Below are 22,013 nucleotides of genomic sequence, written 5' to 3'. Positions count from 1 at the left end.
ATGTCATTCAATTGCTGGAGGGACAGGCTTATATATATATATGTCCGCACATTGTTGTTTGATTTAGCTACAAAAATCAGGACCCCGGTTGTAGTAGTGTCTTCAACTAGAATACTGAAATTTTCTTGAAGACTTTGATTTGGTTGCAACTTGACTGCTCTCATCTACAATGAAGGTATGGGTTCCTATCTGTTGGAGGCTCTGAATGACCGCTACAGCAAGAAGCTGGTCCAGACATATAGTGTATTTCCTAACCAGATGGAGACAAGTGATGTGGTTGTCCAACCCTACAATTCACTTTTGACACACAAGCGTCTAACATTAAATGCTGATTGCGTTGTTGTTCCTGACAATACTGCACTCAATAGAATTGCTGTAGAGAGTTTACATCTAAGTAATCCTACATTTGCTCAAACAAGTTCTTTGGTCTCCACTGTGATGTCTGCAAGCACAACTACATTGCGGTATCCAGGTTATATGAACAACGATCTGGTTGGTCTTCTTGCCTCTTTAATTCCAACACCGAGATGTCATTTTCTTATGACGGGTTACACACCCCTTACAGTGGAGCGCCAGGTAAGTCAAATACTCATGTTATTTGTACTTTTAACTTTGTGGTTGATTGTGATTCCTTATCAACTGCTCCTTGCAGTTATTTTAAGAGTTAATTAGAGCCTTTATACAATTATGTCTATAATTGGTTCGCTTACTCTTCCATAATGTTTGGGGTGAAAAAGACAGCTGAAGCGTTATAATTCCATATCTTGTATTTTCGTTAACTTGATCATCTCAGGATACATCATCAGTCATTAATTAATTTTTTTAGGTTTGTTATTCCTGCAAAGAAAAAATATTCAGTGTTGTCTGATGCCTGTGTTTCTCTTCTTGGAAGGCCATGTTATCCGTAAAACTACCATGCTTGATGTTATGAGAAGACTTCTCCAGGTGAGATATGTAGGTTGTACTTGTTTCAAAACAGGTTGCATTTTTCTGACCATATGGTTCCTTGCAGACAAAAAATATTATGGTTTCCTCTTATGCACGCACAAAAGAAGCTAGCCATGCAAAGTATATCTCAATACTGAATATCATTCAGGGAGAAGTAGATCCGTAAATTATTTTTTATTGGAAATGATATAGCTTTTACATTAAATATATCTCTCAAGTCTGACATTCAAATTTTGTATAAGAAAATTATACATTTCATTCTTTATTCTTAAGAAGTATTAATGTTGATAAGATTGCTTGTTAGTTGTTAATGGTTATGCGTTCGAAGATCAACATTAATTTGTGCCTACCACATTTTAAATGTGGGGGAAAAGGTTTTGTGTCATTCATTCTTAATGGTTTGAACTTCTAATATTAAATAATTTCCATGTTTTACAGGTGCATGAAAGTCTACGGAGGATTCGTGAAAGAAAGCTAGTAAATTTTATTGAATGGGGCCCGGCAAGTATTCAGGTTTATTGATAGTTGAAGCAGTTGTCATCACTTTGGTCTATTCTTTTTTCTTATGATTTCTGGACTTGCGTGACCCATTTGTTATTTTGGTGTTTTTGTAGGTTGCTCTTTCTAGAAAGTCCCCATATATCCAGACTTCCCATAGGGTACAGTTCTAGTTCTAGTTCTCGTCTTTTGGAGTCTAGATCTCTTATTTTGCCTGTTTTTGGTCTGAATTTAATGGTAACAACTTTGAGCATTACTTTCTATCTCCTTAAAAATGGCCCTTTAATTGGAGAAATAAACAAGAAAGAATAAACAAGGGCATTTGCATTCTTCAGGTGAGTGGCCTCATGCTAGCTAGGGGTGTGCAAAACTACCCGACCCGGACCTAAAAAAACTGGGTAATTTTCTAAAAATAATTACCCGACCCGGCATTTCCCGGTTATATATATATATATATATATAATAATATAATGAATTATTTATATTATGAATTATTAGATTTTGTATTTCGAACTTTTAAATTTTATGTTCAGATATTAGAGTATGTAATTCGAAGTTTCGAACATTTAAATTTGTGTATATTTTTTCTAAATTAATAATTTGAAAATAAAAAAACCGGGTACTGGGTACCCGTAACATCCGGGTCGGGACACGAGCCGAGAAATCACCGACCCGAATGTTGCGGGTAACCAGTAATCAGGTACCCGGATTTGCACACCCCTAATGCTAGCAAGTCATACCTGCATCCGACACCTCTTCAGCAAATGCTTAAGCCAGTACGAGAAATGGAGAAAGAAGCAAGCATTTCTTGATAATTATCGGAAGTTCCCAATGTTCGCTGTGAGTTACCAGCATTTCACCCGCTTTCTAATTTATGATTGCTGTCACTATGCTTTTTGTGCGTGTTTAGATGAACATGTAATGCAAACATCTGCATGCATGAGTTTTATGCATAAACGTGTAAGGTGTAACATGTTTATTTACAGGCAACTGCATGAATTTGCAAACCTGCACAAAGAACATGTGCTTACTTCTATAGATTGGTTAAATGATCCGAGTTCCACGAATTAAATAATCAGTGCAATTTGATTGTTAATTCTGCAACCTGTTATTTGCTTCCAAAACCATACATTTTTCAATTGGATACAAAAACAATTACATTATGTTGATATTTTTATTCTAATCTCGTTCAACATGGACAGGACAATGATCTTTCTGAGTTTGATGAGTCGAGGGATATAATTGAAAGTTTGGTTGATGAATACAAGGCTTGTGAGCCACCAGATTATATCAAATGGGGCGTGGAGGTATATGCCTGTCTGGCCCAAACTTCAGTTTTTGAGCTCCTCTTGGCTGTAACTGATAACAATGTTATATGCGGGATCCTGAGCATAGTTTAACTTTAGAAGGAAATGTCTCGGGAACACTGGATTCAAATTTGGCTGTGTGAACGAAATAAGTAAAGCCTCAATTGTGTAGTCTTCTCGGGTAAGGATCTGTAAAGTAGTACTATTCTGCTCTTCAACGTTATGATATTAATTTTGAAAAAGATGCTAGCTGATTTAGAATCTGCCGTCGTTTTCAGTCTTTGCCTTAGGTTTATGGTGTGGTTTGAAATCAAAATTGAAGAAAATATCAAACCCCCCCCCAATTATTTCTTATTAATTTGATATTCCCTAGACAATTGGCATACACATTGTCTTTTAGTAGACGCGGTTAACGTTCTTGTATCCATTGGTTCCTTCATGCGTTTGTTTGTGCTATGCAATTATGTTAATATTTTTACTAAAAAATTGTGAACGCCACTTGCTTTCCCCGGAATTTGTTTCTTTACAGGACACCACATAAATATTAGGACCACTCTGGAGAGAATATTGTAAATTTTTCTTTTTAATATATCCATATGTGTATTTGAGTGAAGAAAATACACAGTTCTTTCTGTTTTTGGATGATGGCATCGTGGCTTGTAATGTGGTAATTGTTTTGAGTTTGAATTTAGGATTTTATTCATACTACATAAAACAAGAAAGATCTGCGTGGTTTGAGTTGGATGTGTGTGTGTGTGTGTATTTCCATAGGATTTGTTGTGTTGTGTTGTGTGGTAGTTGAAGTATTATCCCAACAGATCAGTTTACAGAATGGATTACAAGCATTTAAAATGGTTGGAGTGGGAATATGATTCCATTTCAAAATAAAAAAGTTATACTCCATTCCATGTGCATGGAATCAACATAGCATGTGTTATTATGTCATGGTCTGGACTCTGGTCCCATCCCATCCCACCCATGCTGCATTTGTTTATTATTATTACTATATATATATTTTTTAATTTCTCTAAACTCCCAAAGCAATAACCAGAAGGATAAAGACAACTATTTATATATGTAAAACATGTATGGGGATTTTTCTGAAGCCACGGCTACAAACTGTCAATAATGTTGAAAACATGGCAGGTGGAGGGTATCCGAGGCCAGTAGATGATTAGTTTTTGTATTCTACCTCAAGGTTCAAGTTTTGATGTAAAAATTATTCATCAACCGTTGATTTTATTATTTAGTATTTGAATGATAACTGATATGAAGCTCAAAATTATATTCATGTATGATCAATGCTTGAAAAATTAGATTAGTAACTGAGTAATGTATTTGGAGCTTAGATCATTCAGTCCTGACGAAATAGAAATGTTGATACTGATGATGGACACATGGATGGATATAGGGGTTTGGATGGGGGAGTCGTTCCCTTAAAAATCTAAAATTACTGTAGATTTTAGATTTTTTATATATTTTTATTTAAAAATATGTTTTCATTTATTGTTAAAATTTTAAAAATTTCATTCCCTACATAAAATCTTGAAAAGGGTTGTTAATTAAATAGAACTCAAATGCGAGTCGTGGACCGATTCAAAGAATTTGAGTCAGCCATTCACCAATTGGCAGCAAAGCTGATAATTATGGTCTGGCAACAGCAGCCAATAACACAAATTGCAAATGGCGATTGCACATTTAGGATGGAATCGTACGAAGTTTATAATATTTTAAAATACTGTATTTTAAAGATAAAATTTAATTACGTAACATTGACTATCGTACTCGAAAATATTTTCCAAATCCAAACTACAATATCTCTGATCCTAATAAGTTTACGTTAAGTTAATATCCACAAAATAACCACGGAATTTGCACTTGACATGAGAATCTCACCTAATTTACCATTATAAGTGTAAATCTTCATTTTCGTTTGAATTCAACTTAAATTTGGATAAAATATTATTATGCAAATCGTAAATTTCAATACCAACTTCTATTTGAAAACATTTGAAAAAAGAATAAAAATGAGCCGGCATTCAATGGAAGTAATAACCGAATAATACAGTATCAATAATAACGTTTAGAATTTTTATTTTATTTATAAAGAAATGAGTTTGGTATGAAAAGAGAAAACAACTAAGCAACAAACAACCTATGAACGGTCTGTCCCAACAAACAAAACAATACAGGAAAAAGAAAACCCTAACCCACATTCCCCTAGTTTTCCACTTTTCCTCCATTTTTAGTTCTTACAAATTAAAAATACAATCTTATTAACTCCCCTACTTATTATATAACCTCAACCTCATTATTTAAACCCAGAATTCCTCTTCAGAATTGCTCTACTTAAAACAAAAAACTTTCCTTTTTCTCCGAGCTTGTCTTCAACTCTGTGTTTCTGTTCGTCGCTCTCGTATCTTTGCCCTTTGCAGATAACAGTGTTAAAAACATGGCAGCCATTTCCTTCTGGGTTCTTATAAGCGTTGCTCTTGTTTTCGCCTTCGTCTCGCGCAATGTTGAAGCTCAGTCTGCTGCACCAGCACCTTCTCCTACAAGCGACGGTAACTAATCTTCTCTTCTACAAGCTGTTTTCAGGTCTCTAGAAATGTTCGAAAATGCGTTCGTTACAGGTCCGTTGAGCCCTTGCCAAAATATGTAATGGGTTCTTTTCACCTGAAATATTGATTCTCATTTTTTTTAAAACCACTGGTTTTCATTGTTTCTCACAGTTAAAATACAGAAGCTTTTTTTTCTCTTGAAAATGAAAATGCATTAGATCATTTACATATATCCATTTGATTTTTTGGCAGGAACTTCAATTGACCAAGGGATTGCTTACATTCTGATGCTTGTGGCACTGGTACTCACATACCTCATCCACCCTCTAGACGCATCCTCCTACACCTTCTTTTAAATTACATTATTACAATCATTCATTTAGTTCACAAATTGCTATGTTGATATATCTATCAAGTTCCATTTTTTCCCATTCTTTTTCTGGGTAAATGGGTCGCATTTGTTTTGAGAGATTGATGGGTTTCTGAACTTTTACTTAATATTACTTAATATTTTATTTCTTCTACTTCTTGATTCTTTTGCTTAAAATATCACTTTTAGAATCCTTTGTACCTGTTAGCCCCTCAGTTTCGTTCTTTCTAAATGACAGACTAAAAAACACCTGTAAATTACCAAATGAAGAGTCATCTTTCACTCCAATCTCAACAGAAGGCAAGTTTAAAGCAAAATTGAACCATCAAAATACTCTTTTATTGCAACTCTTAACAGGAAAAAGAAAAGGTTTCTGTAGTTCTGTTTCAACTTGCACATTGAATCAGGCTTTGCATTATGTGAACAATGAATAGGACAATATGCAGCCTGGAATTTCCAGACCCTAGAATTATTGAAGAAATGTTGCCTTTTTGAGTCTTGCGCTGAGCATGGGGGAATAAAAGAACAACTTTTCAGGGTTGTTTGAAGCAACATGATGGATTTTTTTGATGGGGGACCATACGTGTGTGCTGTTCTTTTATTTACATCTTTATGCCAGGTAACTATACTCCGAACATTAAATCGGCATTAGTTGTGGCACGAATCCAAGTCTTTCACTCATGATCTTCGTGTCTGTGATGTAAAGCGTACTTGACAACTTCATAAAATGAAACAACTATCCCCACGGAGGGACCAGTGCGACCAACACGAGGACCGAGTCCAGTAAACATCCCCTTTATCCTTCCATCCCTGCTCCAAATAACAGCTTTGGGACAATGAGTTAATAATGAAAGTGAATATTCTGGATAACCTCAAATGAGCTGAACTAATAATATATTGGGTAGATTGACTACAAGTTAGAGCAATATGTATTTCCTAAAATTGGCCTCAAGCACACACTACTGCTATAAAATAAAAGTTAGCATTGGCCTTCAGTTTGCTACTGCTTGTCTTTTGGGCGACCCCATTGGAGTATCTTAAACTATGTTGTTCAAGTTAGGTCCTACGAGACTAGGGGTGCTTAACGAGTTGAGCAGCCCGTGAGCAGCTCAAACTTGAATCGGTCAAAACTTGGTAAACGTTCGACTCGAGTTGGCTCGACTCGAACTCAAACTCGAGACCTTAACGAGCTGAGCTGCGCCGAGCAAAATCTAACTTAACTTGATAAGTTCGCAAGCAGCTCATTACTTTTTAAAATTTTATTTTTAGTAATTACTTCAAAATTATTTCAGTCAAAAAATAAATCTAAATAATAATTATTAATTTATTAATAAATAATAAAAATAATAATTTAACCAATCTATTATTTTTTAATAAATAATAAAATGTTATTAATTAATAATATTATTTTAATACAAAAAACCCAACCTTAATATCCTCATATAATACTAGTAAATTTATTTTTAGTTAAAAAAATAAGTTAAATTTTTTAGTGAGCTTAACGAGCAACGAGTCGAGCTTAACGAGCAACAAGTCGAGTTGAGCAGCAAATTTTTTTCACGAGCACGGGTCGAGCACAATTTTAACGAGCTTAATGAACAACGAGTCGTGTCGAGCAACAAATTTTTTAACGATCACGAGTCGAGCACTGTCCAACTCGCGATCGACTCGCTCGATAAGCACCCCTATACGAGACATTAATTTAGTCATTAATTAGAAGTTCTGCTACTATGCACTCAACAGCAACTAGAACAAAGATGTTATATTCTCTCAAGGAAAAGGAATAGCGCATACCTCCAAATTTCACGTAGAGTTTGTCTCGTAGTCATCTTCAATGACTTGGCAGGATCTTTCTGGAAATCATTAAAGAAAAGTTAAGAACCAAAAGCACTCATCCAAAGCAGATATCTGAAATAATAATATAAAAAAAAACTAGTTAAATCACTTCCTCAGAGATGCTTGCACTATTATGGTTAGATATTTAGGCAACCAGTTAGATCACTTTACCGTGCTTATATATATGTGACTACGTGTGCATGTGCCTGGTTTGTGCGTGATGGGGGGAAAGGGGCAGCAAGTGGCTGCTTTGTAATGTTCATCCTATCTTAACAGTATTTAAATGCATATCAAGTAAAGCTTGACTAGGAAGTTGAGACCTCTATCTGTCGTCGGGTCTTTGCAACATCTAGGGGACAAGTAATAGCAGCTGAAAAGCATCCTGCCACGAAACCAGAGGCAAAATTTGCCCCAAGGATGCTACCTGCACCAGCTTCATCACCCACTGAAGCAAGCAGTTTTCTCCTGATCTGAAGAGGGAGAAACCAGAATTAAGTTGAATGTATAAGCTAGCATCAAACATAATTAGAAATTAAAAAGAAAAAAGAACACTTATCATTCTTGAAGGGTTAAGGAAATGAAGTCTCACCGGCTCAAGTGTTGCCCAACAGATCGCAGAGAAAGGAACATCACGAGCAAGTTGTGAACTAAGGCCAGTCCATAAGACACGGTAGTTCTGTACTGCTATGAAGAATATGTGAGCAACAGTGGCCATCTTAGTTTAATCAAACTTTCTCAACTTTCTCATTTACAATAAAATTTCTCATTCAAGGCCAAACGGATTTTTTTTTTTCTGGCAGAGAGTAACCAATTCAATGGTTAACTTACAGTTTTGAATGCAATTTGTGCTTGTCACTGGGTTGATGACTCCAACTAACGTCTTCCATACGCCTGCAGGCTTCATACCACCTTTAGTTTCTTTAAATGCCTGGTAACAAATTAAAGATTCATAAATTTGAACTTCATTCACTTCTGCAGAGTAGCAAATCGAGTACTATTATAGTAATTCCCAGTCAAATTGGAAGAGGCACAAAAGACACTAAACCTGCATTCTGGTCCTCGCCAGTTCAACAGGATAACAAGTTATGCAAGCTAAAGAACGTGCAAATGTGCCTGCAACTAATGGGACATACGGGGTCAATGTTGGAGCATTATTAGCTGTGAATTCCTCCATTGAATTGCGGAAAATGTCATAGCAAGGCATGTAAATGCCAACCTGAATGACAGAAAAGAGTCCATGAGCCAAAAAATTAAGCACATAAAAATGCTACCTCACACTGATGCATGGGATAAAAATATGCAAAGCAGGGCAGCCATAGAAGTGAAGAGGAATTTTATGAGGGAGAAATAGAGAGACTCACGGTCGGCACAGCCAACGCTAAACTTGCATTTGTTCCTCTCCACAGTCTGGAAAACCCTTCCTGCAAAAATTCACTCCACAGAACCACCAAAAATAAGAGGTTGTCTGTGCATTGAAATATAAAGGAGATAATACCGATGTGTATGTATAAAGAGATTCTAAAGCATCTACAATCAAGGTTCAAATGATTATGCTATTATTCTTAGGTAGATAAAATAATTTCCACAATTGTGTAATATCTACCACTTGCTATTAACCGGATTCTGTTACCTATACTGAAGAAATACGACATCCCATTTATTCAAAAAAAAAACTTATCTATTCAAAAGCAGTGACATTACTGCATCAAGCACTCGAAGAACAAGTTTAATATAGTACTTAGCAAGTGCAAAACAACCAACCTGACGAATGACCTTATAGAAAACATCAAGCGTTCCGGTGTATCGATTACACTCAGGGCACACAGTGGTTCAGAACCAAGCACTGAACGCGAACATGATTGAGAGCTTCTCGTATCCGGGAACGTCTAAAACAGAATAGCAATGGAGGATAAGCCAGAATATGGGCAATGGAGCAGAATTAAGCACAAAACAATTTAAAGAACCAAATAAACTACTACTATAAACAATGTCTAAAACATATTGATACTGAAAACAAGGAAAGTGATGAATTTGATAAATACCGTATTCGTTTCAAAGCATGTCTTGTAAGGAACTCCAGCAGCCTGTGCTTGCAACCTTGTCTGGATGTCACCGAAAAGCAAATAGTTTCAGGAAAATTCGATTAATTCTTTGCATTGAGCTTCCTTTTTAATGTTGCAAAAGGCAAAATGCTTTAAAAGAACTTAAAGAAAATGAGAAGGGGTGATATTTTACAAGAAAGAAAAAACAATAGATACCTTGGCGACATCGAGAGGATTAACGATGACGGCGGATATAAAAGCGGCACCGGCGGCAGAGAATGCCCTCTGTCCGAAGCTCAAATTGACGTCGGTTACGGCTTTGGGGTTTAGGGATGTAGAATCATCGTGGGAAGTTTTTAACATGGTCTCAACGTTTCCTTCAAAGTCAACTCTGGAAGCGGACGCAGCGCTTATCCATGAAGGAAGCCCCTGTGTCGAGCTTACCATCTCTCTCTCTCTCCGGCTCTTGCAGTAAATCAAAATTCCATTGAAAGAGAAAAAAGAGACGGGTGGAAAGTTGGACAAAATATTGGAAGATTAGATTAGTTAGGTTTAATAGTTTCTTCCAGGGCTTTCCTTTTTCTTTTTTAATTATTAAACAATGAAAACAGAAAGTCAGATATTTGCATGGAGAAGACTGAAGAGGAGGCTACGCAATGTGATTCGTGGCGTGTAATTTAGGGCGCCGATCCTTCTTCTTTTCCAGGAAACTCTCATCCTAAACTCTCATCCTATACGAACTCATCGGCCCGATATACACCTTACCGAGACCTTTATTTATCAAAAGCTACAGATATTGGACTAAATCTCCAATTAAGCCCAAAAGATATCAACAGTTATCGGGGATGTATTTAACATTTCATTTTGTAATCATTTTAAGGTTGAGAATTGTTTAATATATAACATATCGTGTGACATGTGTTTTTTCTTTCTTTTAAAATGTATGAATTAAAAAATCAAAATATATGATTGGTGTTGATCGTTTAATAGAATTACTGACGAACTACCGATTATTGGTCAATTGCCTCTATTAAAACAACTCGGGAACCCAATTTGTAACTTATCTTCTTCTTCAACCTCAAGATTGGTGCTGATCGTTTAATAGAGATAGAACAACATGATTGCTTTGTATAGAGGTTGGGGGTCTTCTTGAATTGAATCTTGGTTGTAGAATGGGTAAAGTCTAGTTTTTTAGGTTAAAATGTTTATGAAAGGTGTTGTGCGAGGTGGGATTTAGTAAAATACATTATACTCATTTTATCATATGAGATCAATTAATAATTAATATGATTGTATATATATCTATTCGGAAAGGAAGTTGAACTACTTCAATTTATAGTTTCTGCTCAGATTTCTTTCCAGTTCCAAATCATCATACGAGTATTTCCATGATGTTTGAACTGTATATGTATACATGTATGTATATGTCAACAGTCAACTAGATGGATGCAATGCATGCATGAGTTACATTTCTGAAGAAATAGAGTTGTAGTTTAGTTTCATTTTATGATTAATGACGCGACTCAGTTAGATCTGCTGCCACTTTGACCTTGTACTCCAATTTTGTTGTGCAGATGCAAAAGCAACCTCTCAACTGATGGCACGACAATCAATCCCTTGCCTCAAATGGCCAACCAAATTACGTACCTTACCTGCAGAAGCTGATATTGTTTTGGAACATTAAAGAATGGAAGGTAGGGCTCGGGTCTCTACTTTTTCTTCGCAAATCAGGTGGTTGGACAAAATCATTTCGATTGCTTTTCTCTTCTTTGTGTGGGTGTCTTGTTTGGTTTCAGGGCAAAGTTTGTGTTCGGAACTGAGAAGCTTAGCTGCTCGTACCCCACCGTCTCAATTATGATCCTCCATCTCATAAAACCCATCCCTCATGGATCCATGTATGAACCATAATGGCATTCCATTCATCAACCACAAGGAATTCAAAATAGCATCTCATTATCACTCATTATACAAGATTTTTACCCATGATTATGATTTTCTTCAATTAAAAAAATTGAAACCCTAGGTTCCATCATGTACAACGTTGGACACATAATTGTGATGTGCTAGGAATCGATTCCTTAAACATTTTCACTGGACCTGTTTGCCACAAGAAATAAGCTACCTATGAGCTTGATGCCGGTGAACTGGAAAACCATGATACTCTGTTGTCTACCGATTTAATGTACAGTGGTTTGGCTCTTTGTAGAAGCAAAAGGACATACAAAAAGGCTATATTACCTTTTAGGTCACTAAAATATGGTGTAAATTCTATGTTGATCACTAAACACAAATTATATCAATTAAATTATTTAACTTTTGATTTGATTTCAATTAAGCCATCTATCCACAAGTTGTTGTTAGTCACTAACATAATTAATGACATGACTTGGTTTTAATTAGGATAATAACACATTTAATAAAATGTTAATACATGTCAGTGAAAATTAAAAATATATATATAAATTAAATTTTCGAGGGATCAATTGTAAAACTTTTAGGAAGTTTAACACTTAACAGTTGCACCAATCTTAATATTTGTTTTTATAACTGACAAAAAATATGTTTAGATTAAACCCTAGTAGATGCAAGATTTTGTAGTAAAATATGGATTAGATTGGAGATTAAATTAACTTGAGACCTAGAACTTATATTAACATTAACCACTTTGACAAATTAACTAATTTTTAATTAAAATTAATATAATATTAAAATGATGTATAATAAAATATTATTATCGCACTTAATAGTTAATTCAATAATTAAAGATAGATTCTCATTCATAAGAGGAACAAAATCTTATTTAATTAATATTTGAATTAATCAATGATATATGATCTATTAATTAATTAATTCAATCGGATATTGTAGAGACAATGGCGACCCTCTCAACCTAGTTTATTCCACATGCAAACGCCAAGATTTGAACTCTTAATCTTGCTTAAAGAATCTAATGTCTCATACACTAGACCAACTAATTATTAATTTATTTAATTAATATTTAAACTAAAAAATACTATTATACTAAAATATTTCATATTTGGGAGATGCAACAATCAATTTGGTCCCTGTGGAGGAGCCTTTATTATAATACTCAGTTCCACAGTGAACAAATCTGATAACCCCACTACAACCTAAGATTTGATATAATTTTTAAATAATAGATCACTTAAATTTATATTTTACAAAAATAATGTTGATCAATATAATTATGCAGCTACTGTTGACATTTTGTTTGCATTATACTGAAGTATGTGATTCCACTGGTCAGCCACTAAAATGAACGGAAAGCAAAAAGGATGAGAAAACTATCATTTAAAGAGACCAGGTATACTTTGGGGTTCATGATCAAGAACCTATCAATATCAATACGCTCGAGTTCCCTTAACCTTAAATTTTCCCTTATTGTATTACAATAATAAATTAGATGTTAATAAAGTAAGAAAAATAAATATAGGACCCACAAAGATTGATAAGCTAGCATTCACCCTACGTAATCAAATCCCGCACAGCTTTTAAGGGTATTAGAAAATGAAAATTTTAGGTGAAGTGGGTCCTACTTCTTTGATTTCACCTTTCATCGTGATGAGTGGTTGAGATTTAATATGACCGCCACTTTTTACGTAGTAATCGTAGCATGCCACATTTCCTTCGATCTCATTTGTCCATGTAATGCAACAGAGATTTTGTGGGCGAACCTGTTAGGCTGTTATCACTGAGCAAATGTTCAGGTGGACTCAAGCCCAGTAAGCTTGGGACTGTAAGGGCTAACACTTCGTGCCATTCACGTGATCATAAGAGTCAAAAAGACCTCCAGAATCAGTCTCTAGGTATAATCTCGATGTACTAAAATTCCCCCCTTTTTAACTTTTTCGGGAGCTTTTTTTTAAATTATAAATATTATTTTAATAATATCATCTTCAATATTTAAATTTAAATGTTATTCGATGATTGATAATTTACCACACATTAAAGACTAGGGTAATAAGCCTTCTTTAACACATTTAACGCCACTAACGAAGTAGCTGAGGTAGCTGGTTACAATCAACAACTTTGCCTTGGATATCGCATGCAGTTTTATATGACCTGCTTGGCTACACCGTGACCGAGTATTATCATTTCTCACCCCATCTCTTTATTGATATTAGTTATCGCCGAATTGAATTCTGACGACTGGTGCTGTGCTACGCATCGTCGCATGAAACATAGACAATATCAGACGTAGGTCAGCTGAAGCCGACAAAAAGCTACAACTTGTTGTAGGCTATAACACCTCCTTTTCTTTTCTGCCTCCACTTTATCATTTGCAAGTTGCAAGCCATTAACACTTCAACTCTTTCATAAAGAATGCTTAAACGTTAACCACTGTTTCAAGCAGTACTCGAATTTCATGGTGATAGTAAAAAGAGATGAAAGTACAGACCTTCTACTTATCTTGTTTTGCTGTGTTTTGATACCGATCCAAACTCGTCTCAAATCATTCTACAAATTCAACAATCTTTGCATGCGGAAGTGATGATGTGAAGTTTCATGGAATAAGTTTGTTCTAGCAGTGTCAAATGTTGATTGATAATAATGGTTAAGCTTCTTCTTCATAGTAAAAGCTGTCCAACACATAATAAACGGAGTTGAATTGGAATAGTTTAAGGGTCTCCTAGTTTAAGTTACCAGACAAATATGTAACCTACAAAAGCCAAATCCCAAACAAGGTCTTAAATTGGTAATGCATGCATATATAGGAATTTTTTTATCCGTTATTCAAGAATGGTTGCACGAGTGGCTCAGGAGGAGGGTTTGACCAGCTCAGAGTTTCTCGGCCGAATGCATGCTTTTAATTGAGCTTACTGATTATAAACATAATTATTCGAATTTAAGTTCACTAAAGAGAACCACATGAGATAGTCATAATCCATTCATGATAGCATAATCTTAACCGTGACAAAGAAATTTAGAGCACGAGAACCGGGAAGTGAAAGTAACTAACGAGCACTGTTTTTAGGCTATCAAAGTGTTGCATTTCCAACGGGGTCATTATAGTTTTTTCCTTTTTTGATTGAAGGGGCTTTTAAAACATCGACACAAGGAAAATCAAACAGGGGGGAACATGTGAGACGGGATTGGAAGCCAAGCCATTGCTTGAAAAGAATGGCTCCCAGAAACTAACAAGATTTTATGGCTAACGAGTGGCTAAGGTGTCGAACCGTCGAACATGGTAGCCCCCAACTTTAGCTTAATCTTGGCAGCCTTTTTCAGTGCCCGAAATTAAATATGATATGATGAAGGAAAATAAAATAAAATATCTCACCGACTCCCATCAAAAACACAGACAAGAAAAAAAGATCTAAAGTAAAGAATTGATTTTGAACAAAAGCCATAATCTCTAAGCACACAACAAAAGGACCATGCCAAATGAACCGCACACCGAACCGATTAAATTAAAAAGAAGCACAACAACAAAACAGAGCTTTAGCGGCGTTTTTAAGCGCCGCTAAAAATAATCGCGGCGATAGAAAAATGCCGCAAGAAGCGCTGGCAATACCAGCACCGCTAAAGTTAGCGGCGTTTGAGAACAAAAAACACCGCAAAAAGTTGAGATATATAGCGGCATTTTTGGAACAAACGCCGCAAAAGGTCAAGATTTATAGCAGCGTTATTGGAACAAACGCCGCAAAAGGTCGAGATCTATAGCGGTGTTTTTGGAATAAACGCCGCAAAAGGTCGAGATCTATAACGGCGTTTTTGGAACAAACGCCGCTAAAGATCGAGATTTATAGCGGTGTTTTTGGAACAAATGCCGCAAAAGGTCAGATCTATAGCGGCGCTTTTGTAACAAACGCCGCAAAAGGTTGAGATTTATAGTAGTGTTTTTCTATACAAACGTCGCTAATTACCTTTCATTAGTTAATATTAATTGATTTTGCATATTTAATTTATGCTCTACAACACCTAAATTTAATATCATTTAGCTTTATCTAATTAACAACCATAAATTTTAATTAAGACACAAACTTGAAATCCATAATAATAAATCAAAGTTTAAATTACGTAAATATAATGTAATTCAACATTGTTAACTAGAATAAACCATAATAACACCTAAGATGGGAAAGAACAATTTGTAGTCTATACCACACAAACAGACCATTTACAACCATCACTAGTAGTGAACTAGTGATAAAACTCAAAGTTCTCTTCATACAGAAAAGGGGAAAGAAGAAATGTGTTACATTTGGAGGCTGCCCACTACTGTACTCCTCAAGCTTAATCTCCAATTCATGGCCTATCAACCCTGCCATGTCCTAGAACAGGAAGTTTAACAAAAGTTAGTTGAATCAAATTGTATAATTTACATGTTTTCTTCGCGTTTCTTTACACACTGTACTAGAGAAAAACGCCCACAAAAAGAGAACTGGAAAAATGTATCCAAAATTCCCCTCCGAATTTATGAGGTATCTACCTGATCATTGCAGGACTTGAGGTTTGTATCTAGGCAAAATGACACTGGTTTTAATAGTAATTATCGACATCCCATGTACAAGATCCGAAATCAACATCTAATTTTACAGAAATATCAGCATAATCAAGTTCGAAAATGTCTTCTGGTAAACTCATTTCATCAAACAATATAGGTTGAAGATTATCAGCATTGAAGTGATCGCGTAAAACACCTGGATCTGCTAATAAATACTCATCTGATAAATTACTGTGTTCTATTTGGAGTTCGTCAAGGGGTTTCCACTGGCTTTCGCTGCGCTCCGAAGAGTCGTGAGCCGACTCATACCCGGAAATCATTTCGAGATCAACCTCCGGTGTAGAAGGTCTCACCGGAAGTTTCGTAAAGTTTGTGAGAGCATTAGGGTCTTTGATTCGAATCGCGGCTCGGACATACTCCAAAGCAGCTTCCTCAGCTGTGTCATAAGTACCGAGCCAGACCCTGGTTCGACTCGTAGGATCTCTGATCTCGGCCGCCCATCTCCCCCACGGCCTTTCTCGAACGCCACGATACTTGACGCCGTTGGATAAACACTGCTGCTGTTGCTTCTTTGGTATCATATTTACCTGATTGCTTTTATTAAATGTTAGCCTGTTTTGTTTGCTAGCTGGCTTGGAGGAATTGACAGCGGAACAATCTTCGATCCTGATTTCGTTTACATGCCTTTTCACCCTTTGATGCCTCGCCCGTTCACATTCGTCGCTAGAAGAATCTGTGGCGTCCCCATCGGTGACACAAATCCTGACAATTTTAGGGGCTTTAGCTTTAGATACCGTCGGAAGCCGCTTGCTCGACGGCTTGACCAGTTTACTAGTTACAGTTTTTTGCCCTATATATTTCACCGGAAACCGACCTGCTGGCTTCATCTCCAAAACAGAATCTTCGAAAGTGAGATTTAAAAAAAAAAGATGTAAAAATCTGTAAAGAAACAATATTTTGAAAGCAAATTGTTGGAGAGTAAAGAGCGAGAGACCAGAGATAAGCAGAAGTGTTTCAGTTGGTAAGGAGAGTCAAAATGGCAAGAATCGCTGTTCTATAGGAGTATCTTGAATATCTGTACTTTATTTGAAGGAAGTTTAATTTCCGTTTTTGTTTTTTAAACTAATTATTAACAATTGTTAAATTATAAGAATTTTTAACAATTAATATAAATGGATTAGAGAATAGAGATGGTTACAAAATCAGAGATTCCGATCACCGTAAGAGATATCGAACGGCTCGTCGCATTTCTTTCTTAATGATGAGTGTCCAATAAAAAAAATTAATTTGGTTAAAAGTTATTCTCTTAAAATTTTATGTTATTCGTATTAAATTAATTTGTGAACTTTAAGTTTAAGTTTGAATTTGAGTTTGAGTTTAGTTTAAATTTAATTTATGAAATTTAAATAATAAAAAATATATAATTTTAATTAAACAATCTGATTGTTTTATTATTCTCTTAAATTTTCTTTTTTTTCTTCAAATTTTCAATTTTAAAATATTTTATTGAATTTAACCTACACGTCTCTAAACTCTATAAAATATTTACGTAACTTCAGTTTTTATTTTTTAAAATAAATTTTTATTTAGTTTCACAATTTTATAAGATTTTCTTATTGCTTTAATATCCTTACGTTTTAATTCTATTTTTTTACAAAACTTAAATCACTTGCTCCTCTATCACTACACAAGACATATGTCATTTTTATTTTAACTTGAAACAATAAAATTCCTCCTCTTTTTTCCAATTTAGCCTTCAACACTGTATTTTGTTAATTTAATCTTCTAACCGTAATTTTTTATAGATTTTTATTTCCATAAATTCCGTCAATATATTTTTGTCAAAATTCTTTCATTTAAAAAATAATATTATAAATCTTATTTGTACATGTAAAAATAAATATTAAGAAATATATATATATATATATATATATATATATCTTATATAATTAAAAAAATATTTAAATTTAAATCAATATGTATCATAATATTATAAATAATTACAATTAAATTTAAATAACGAACAATTCAACTATAAAAAATCAAATGAATTTAAATAATAAGAAAAAAATTCATCAACTCAATTAATTCAGTACTTTTTTACTTGATCAAATATTCACTCGATAATGAGTTTGGTCCTGGGGGGGGGAACCTTGTCTCACGCTCTAATGAACCTTATGTGGTACACGCTTCGGCCGCAATGTATACCTACTCACAATGATGAGATTTGTTTTGGTGGTGAGCTAGAGAACACTAGCAGCATATGAGATTAGTGACTCTCACACGGACCGGAGATTTTTCCGTCACCGGTGCCAAGAGAGAGATGGAGAGAGAGGATGTTGCACATCGTACAGCTCAGCACGACAACATAAAGATTTTGACAAAAAACTTAAAATATTGGTAAACTTTTCGCTGATTAATTATTAAAATATTGATAAATATTAAGCTTGTTATAAAAATGATAATTTATTCATATAACAACTTAATTATTGCCTATTTCTATTTTGATCATCGATTTTAAAATTTTATCAATTAGATCACTTAACTATTTAAGTGCACTAATCAAGCCATGAGCCGTTAACAATTAGCGAAATAGTTGACATAGCTCTTAAAAAATTGGTATACTTACACATTTAATCCTTAATATCTATACTATTTATCAATTTAATCCTCATTTTAATCTAATTCAATAAATTTAATCAGATTATTTATAATTGGAAATATTTTGTGTATATCTATCTTAATGTTGAAAAACAAATGGAATAAATATGAGAGAAAGACTCAAACTTGAACACATCAAGTGACCTCAATGATTAAAGAGAATATTGTTCTCCTTAAAAGGTTATGCATCTGCAAGGTGTATGTGTGTTGTCAATGACTAAGAAAGATTTTGAACAAACACTACCTTACAATCGCCTTAGATTATTAAAAAAGAAAGTGAGGGAAAGACTCAAATTTGAGACATACTATGAGATAAAAGCTCGTATAACCACCGAATCAATATTATCGTTTAATTAATAATATTTTTTTACATCTTAACTTTATTTTTTTATCTTAACTTAATAAATATATTTTATTCTTATCTTAAGAATATATTATTAAATTATTATATTAATAGGTTACAATTTAATATATATATATATAATATATTATCAATTTTAGTTAAGTTTTGAACTTAGCTAAGTGATAATTCACACTATTTTGAGTTAACTACGTCACTTATTCTCAAAGTATGATTCTCATTTTAAATTGATCTTTAATTTTTTAAATATTTTAATTTCATCCTTAAATTATGATAATTATTTTAAATTAGTCCTCAAACTTTATAACACTTTGATTTCATCCCCAAACTATGACCTTATTGTAAATTGGTACCTAAACTTTTTGAACCTTCCAATTTGACCCCAAACTATACATATATAATAATCACATCCCTTGATAATAAAATCATTAGGTCAAGTTATATTATTGTATGGTTGAAAAAAAAATTTAGGTTAAACTATGGTTGAAACTAATTACATATTTAGATGAATTTGGAGATGAAATTGGAAGACTCAAAAGTTTGGGGACAAATTTAGAAAGAGGATCATAGTTTAGGGATGGAATTAGAATGTTCAAAAGTTTAAGGACTAATTTGAAATGAGTCACAATTTAGGGATGAAATTAAAACATTCAAAAATTTAATAACTAGTTTAAAATGAAGATTATATTTCAAAGGCATATAACACAATTAACTCAACTATTTTATACCTTGAAGATTTGGGTTATCGCATTTTTATTTCCTTTAATTTTCACCGATAAGGTAACCTTTAATGAAATATGTTGTCAACCTTTAATCAAGCTTTCAAACCCAACTTTCCTATGCTCAAATCCTCTCATTCTCACTTTGGTTTTTAAACTTTTTATCAAATTAAATGATTATTTCATAAAATAATTGGATGAAAATTTATTAAATTAAATTAAAATTAAGTTTAAATTTATAAATATATAAATAATGAGTATCAAATGTGTAATTATAAAAACTTGTTTAATTGTATATTTTTGTTGATGGTAAGTGATTTAATTGATATTATTTAAATAAATAAATAAATTATTTGATTAAAAATAGTTTAAATAAAACCTACTCCATTGTGAAGTCGAATTAATGTAATTTACCTTAGAAAAATAGATACGATCATATATCCTATTCCGATTCTAACACAACTTCCTCGTCTATAAATTTTTAACCCTGGGATTCTCTTATGCCACAAACCTAAAACTCTCTCATTTTCTCGCAGGTACCCGGTCCTCTTACGCGCCGCCGCGTCCTGCCTTTTCTCGTTGCCTGCGAACCCTGTATTTAGGGTTTCTGGAATAGCATAATTATCTGGTTGTTTTTCTTTTTTTTCTATATTTAGTTTTTATCGGTGGAGATTAGATTAGGGTTTTGAAGGGAAATCGAAGAAGATGGGCAGCGTGGATGGAGTTGATGATTTGACATTTAAAGTTAATTTTAGCGGAGATGGAGCAGCTAAGTTGAAGGATAGTGTCAAGAGTAAACTCAAGGAGTTTGTAGGCGACTACACTGATGATAATCTTGCGGAATATGTGATTGTGTTATTGAGAAACGGCAGACGTAAAGATGAAGCAATGGATGAGTTGAAAATTTTTCTTTGGGATGACAGCGATTCTTTCGTCACCTGGTTGTGGTATCATTTGGCTTCAAATTTGGATCTGTATATTCCTTTTGATAAACCTCATGTTGAAGCAGCCAGACCACCTGCATTGCAGAAACGGTCTGCTGATTCTGAAAGAGGAACTACCAAGATTTTCAAGAAACGGCGCAACAGGGAGTGGAAGGGACTAGTTAGAGATGCAGCAGCTGGACCACCTCCTCTTCGAAGCTCTGATGTTGAGAGTATTCGTTTTGAAGAAAAAACCGGTCGTAAAGTAAACCGTGGAAGATCTACCTCTCCTCCCCCTACTCAGAAGAAAAGGTGTAGACCTGATGAGAGACAGCCTATGAAAAGGGAAGCAGTTTCTATGAAGAACATTGATGCCCCTAGGCGGCTGCTTCATATTGCTGTGCGAGATGCAGTTGGAACTTCACCTGTTTCAGTAAAGGAACCATCATCCAAGCGCCTTAGATGTGTTGTCTCAACATCTTCTGGAGATGTTCCAATTCGTCATCGGAGGATTCAGCCTGTTGCAAGAGTGCCTAACTCAATGGCGACAGTGATCAAGGCTGTTGCAGAAGCTGCTGAAGATGTGACAAAGGTGAAAAGTGCTGGAAGTGCCTTTGACAGGCTCGGCCCTGGAATGGATGTTTTTAGAACATGACATCAATGAGATTTATGGGGCACGGCATCAAAGGCAAAGAAACGTTCAACTGGATTGTTTTTATTACCATGCATGTAATTTAAATCAGAAGGAAAAAGAATTGCAGATCAAGATTCAATGATGGGCATAAATCAGCCGTAGGTTTTGTAACCACGTTTGCTGTTACTATCTTTATACATAAGTTCGAAAAAGCTTGTAATTGTACAAAATAACGATCCTTTCCAAAGTACTGGGGTCCTCTAAACGATTGTCTAAATGAATTGTCCTTTTCAATCGAACTCACTGGTTTAAGTTTTGAAGCTAAAGACAAAAAAAACCATCGAGTAAACGGTACGATGACTATGAAATGCCTCTTAATATGGAACAAGCCGTGTCTCTTTCTGTCTTCACAAATTTCACATGAGATCATATTCATTCATGGTAGTATAATTTTAACCGTGGCAATGAAATTTAGAGCACGAGAACCGGGAAGTGAAAGTAACTAACGAGCACTGTTTTTAGGCTATCAAAGTGTGAGATTTCCAACAAGGTCATTATATTTTTTTCCCTGTTTGATCGAGGGGGCTTTTAAAGCATCGACACAAGGAAAACCAAACAGGGGTATGACACGGGATTGGAAGCCATTGCTTGAAAATAATGGCTCCATGTTTTGTAATAAAATCC

At 34.5% G+C, this 22,013-nt stretch overlaps 3 protein-coding genes and 1 pseudogene across 3 annotated transcripts; 2 read left to right on the top strand and 2 right to left on the bottom strand.

Annotated features, from left to right (window-relative positions):
• Positions 1-5,096: 5,096 nt before the first annotated feature.
• Positions 5,097-5,747, top strand: LOC120141023 (arabinogalactan protein 20-like). Its single transcript, XM_039155969.1, has 2 exons — positions 5,097-5,317; positions 5,567-5,747. The coding sequence occupies exons 1-2, from the start codon at positions 5,206-5,208 to the stop codon at positions 5,668-5,670; spliced, it is 216 nt and encodes a 71-aa protein (XP_039011900.1). The 5' UTR covers positions 5,097-5,205; the 3' UTR covers positions 5,671-5,747.
• Positions 5,748-6,050: 303 nt separating this feature from the next.
• Positions 6,051-10,222, bottom strand: LOC120141022 (annotated as a pseudogene).
• A 5,844-nt stretch (positions 10,223-16,066) lies between these two features.
• LOC120141033 (ethylene-responsive transcription factor CRF4-like) lies at positions 16,067-16,949 on the bottom strand. Its single transcript, XM_039155977.1, has one exon. The coding sequence runs from the start codon at positions 16,916-16,918 to the stop codon at positions 16,067-16,069; it is 852 nt and encodes a 283-aa protein (XP_039011908.1). The 5' UTR covers positions 16,919-16,949.
• A 3,528-nt stretch (positions 16,950-20,477) lies between these two features.
• On the top strand, positions 20,478-21,350 carry LOC120141138. The gene has a single exon (XM_039156067.1). The coding sequence runs from the start codon at positions 20,478-20,480 to the stop codon at positions 21,348-21,350; it is 873 nt and encodes a 290-aa protein (XP_039011998.1).
• The last annotated feature ends 663 nt before the right edge of the window (positions 21,351-22,013 follow it).

The sequence above is a fragment of the Hibiscus syriacus genome, unplaced genomic scaffold (genome assembly GCF_006381635.1).
Source record: "Hibiscus syriacus cultivar Baekdansim isolate YM2019G1 unplaced genomic scaffold, ASM638163v2 tig00110793_pilon, whole genome shotgun sequence".
Taxonomy (NCBI): domain Eukaryota; kingdom Viridiplantae; phylum Streptophyta; class Magnoliopsida; order Malvales; family Malvaceae; genus Hibiscus; species Hibiscus syriacus.
Note: the sequence above shows the minus strand (reverse complement) of the source record. Positions and strands in the feature narration are given on the sequence as shown.

What these genes read in the sequence shown, in the direction of transcription:
- LOC120141023 (XM_039155969.1), top strand. Translation starts at nt 5,206, where the DNA reads ATGGCAGCCATTTCCTTCTGGGTTCTTATAAGCGTTGCTCTTGTTTTC. An exon ending in ACCTTCTCCTACAAGCGACG is followed by an intron (nt 5,318 to 5,566) that starts GTAACTAATCTT and finishes ATTTTTTGGCAG; the next exon opens with GAACTTCAATTGACCAAGGG.
- LOC120141033 (XM_039155977.1), bottom strand. Translation starts at nt 16,918, where the DNA reads ATGAAGCCAGCAGGTCGGTTTCCGGTGAAATATATAGGGCAAAAAACT.
- LOC120141138 (XM_039156067.1), top strand. Translation starts at nt 20,478, where the DNA reads ATGGGCAGCGTGGATGGAGTTGATGATTTGACATTTAAAGTTAATTTT.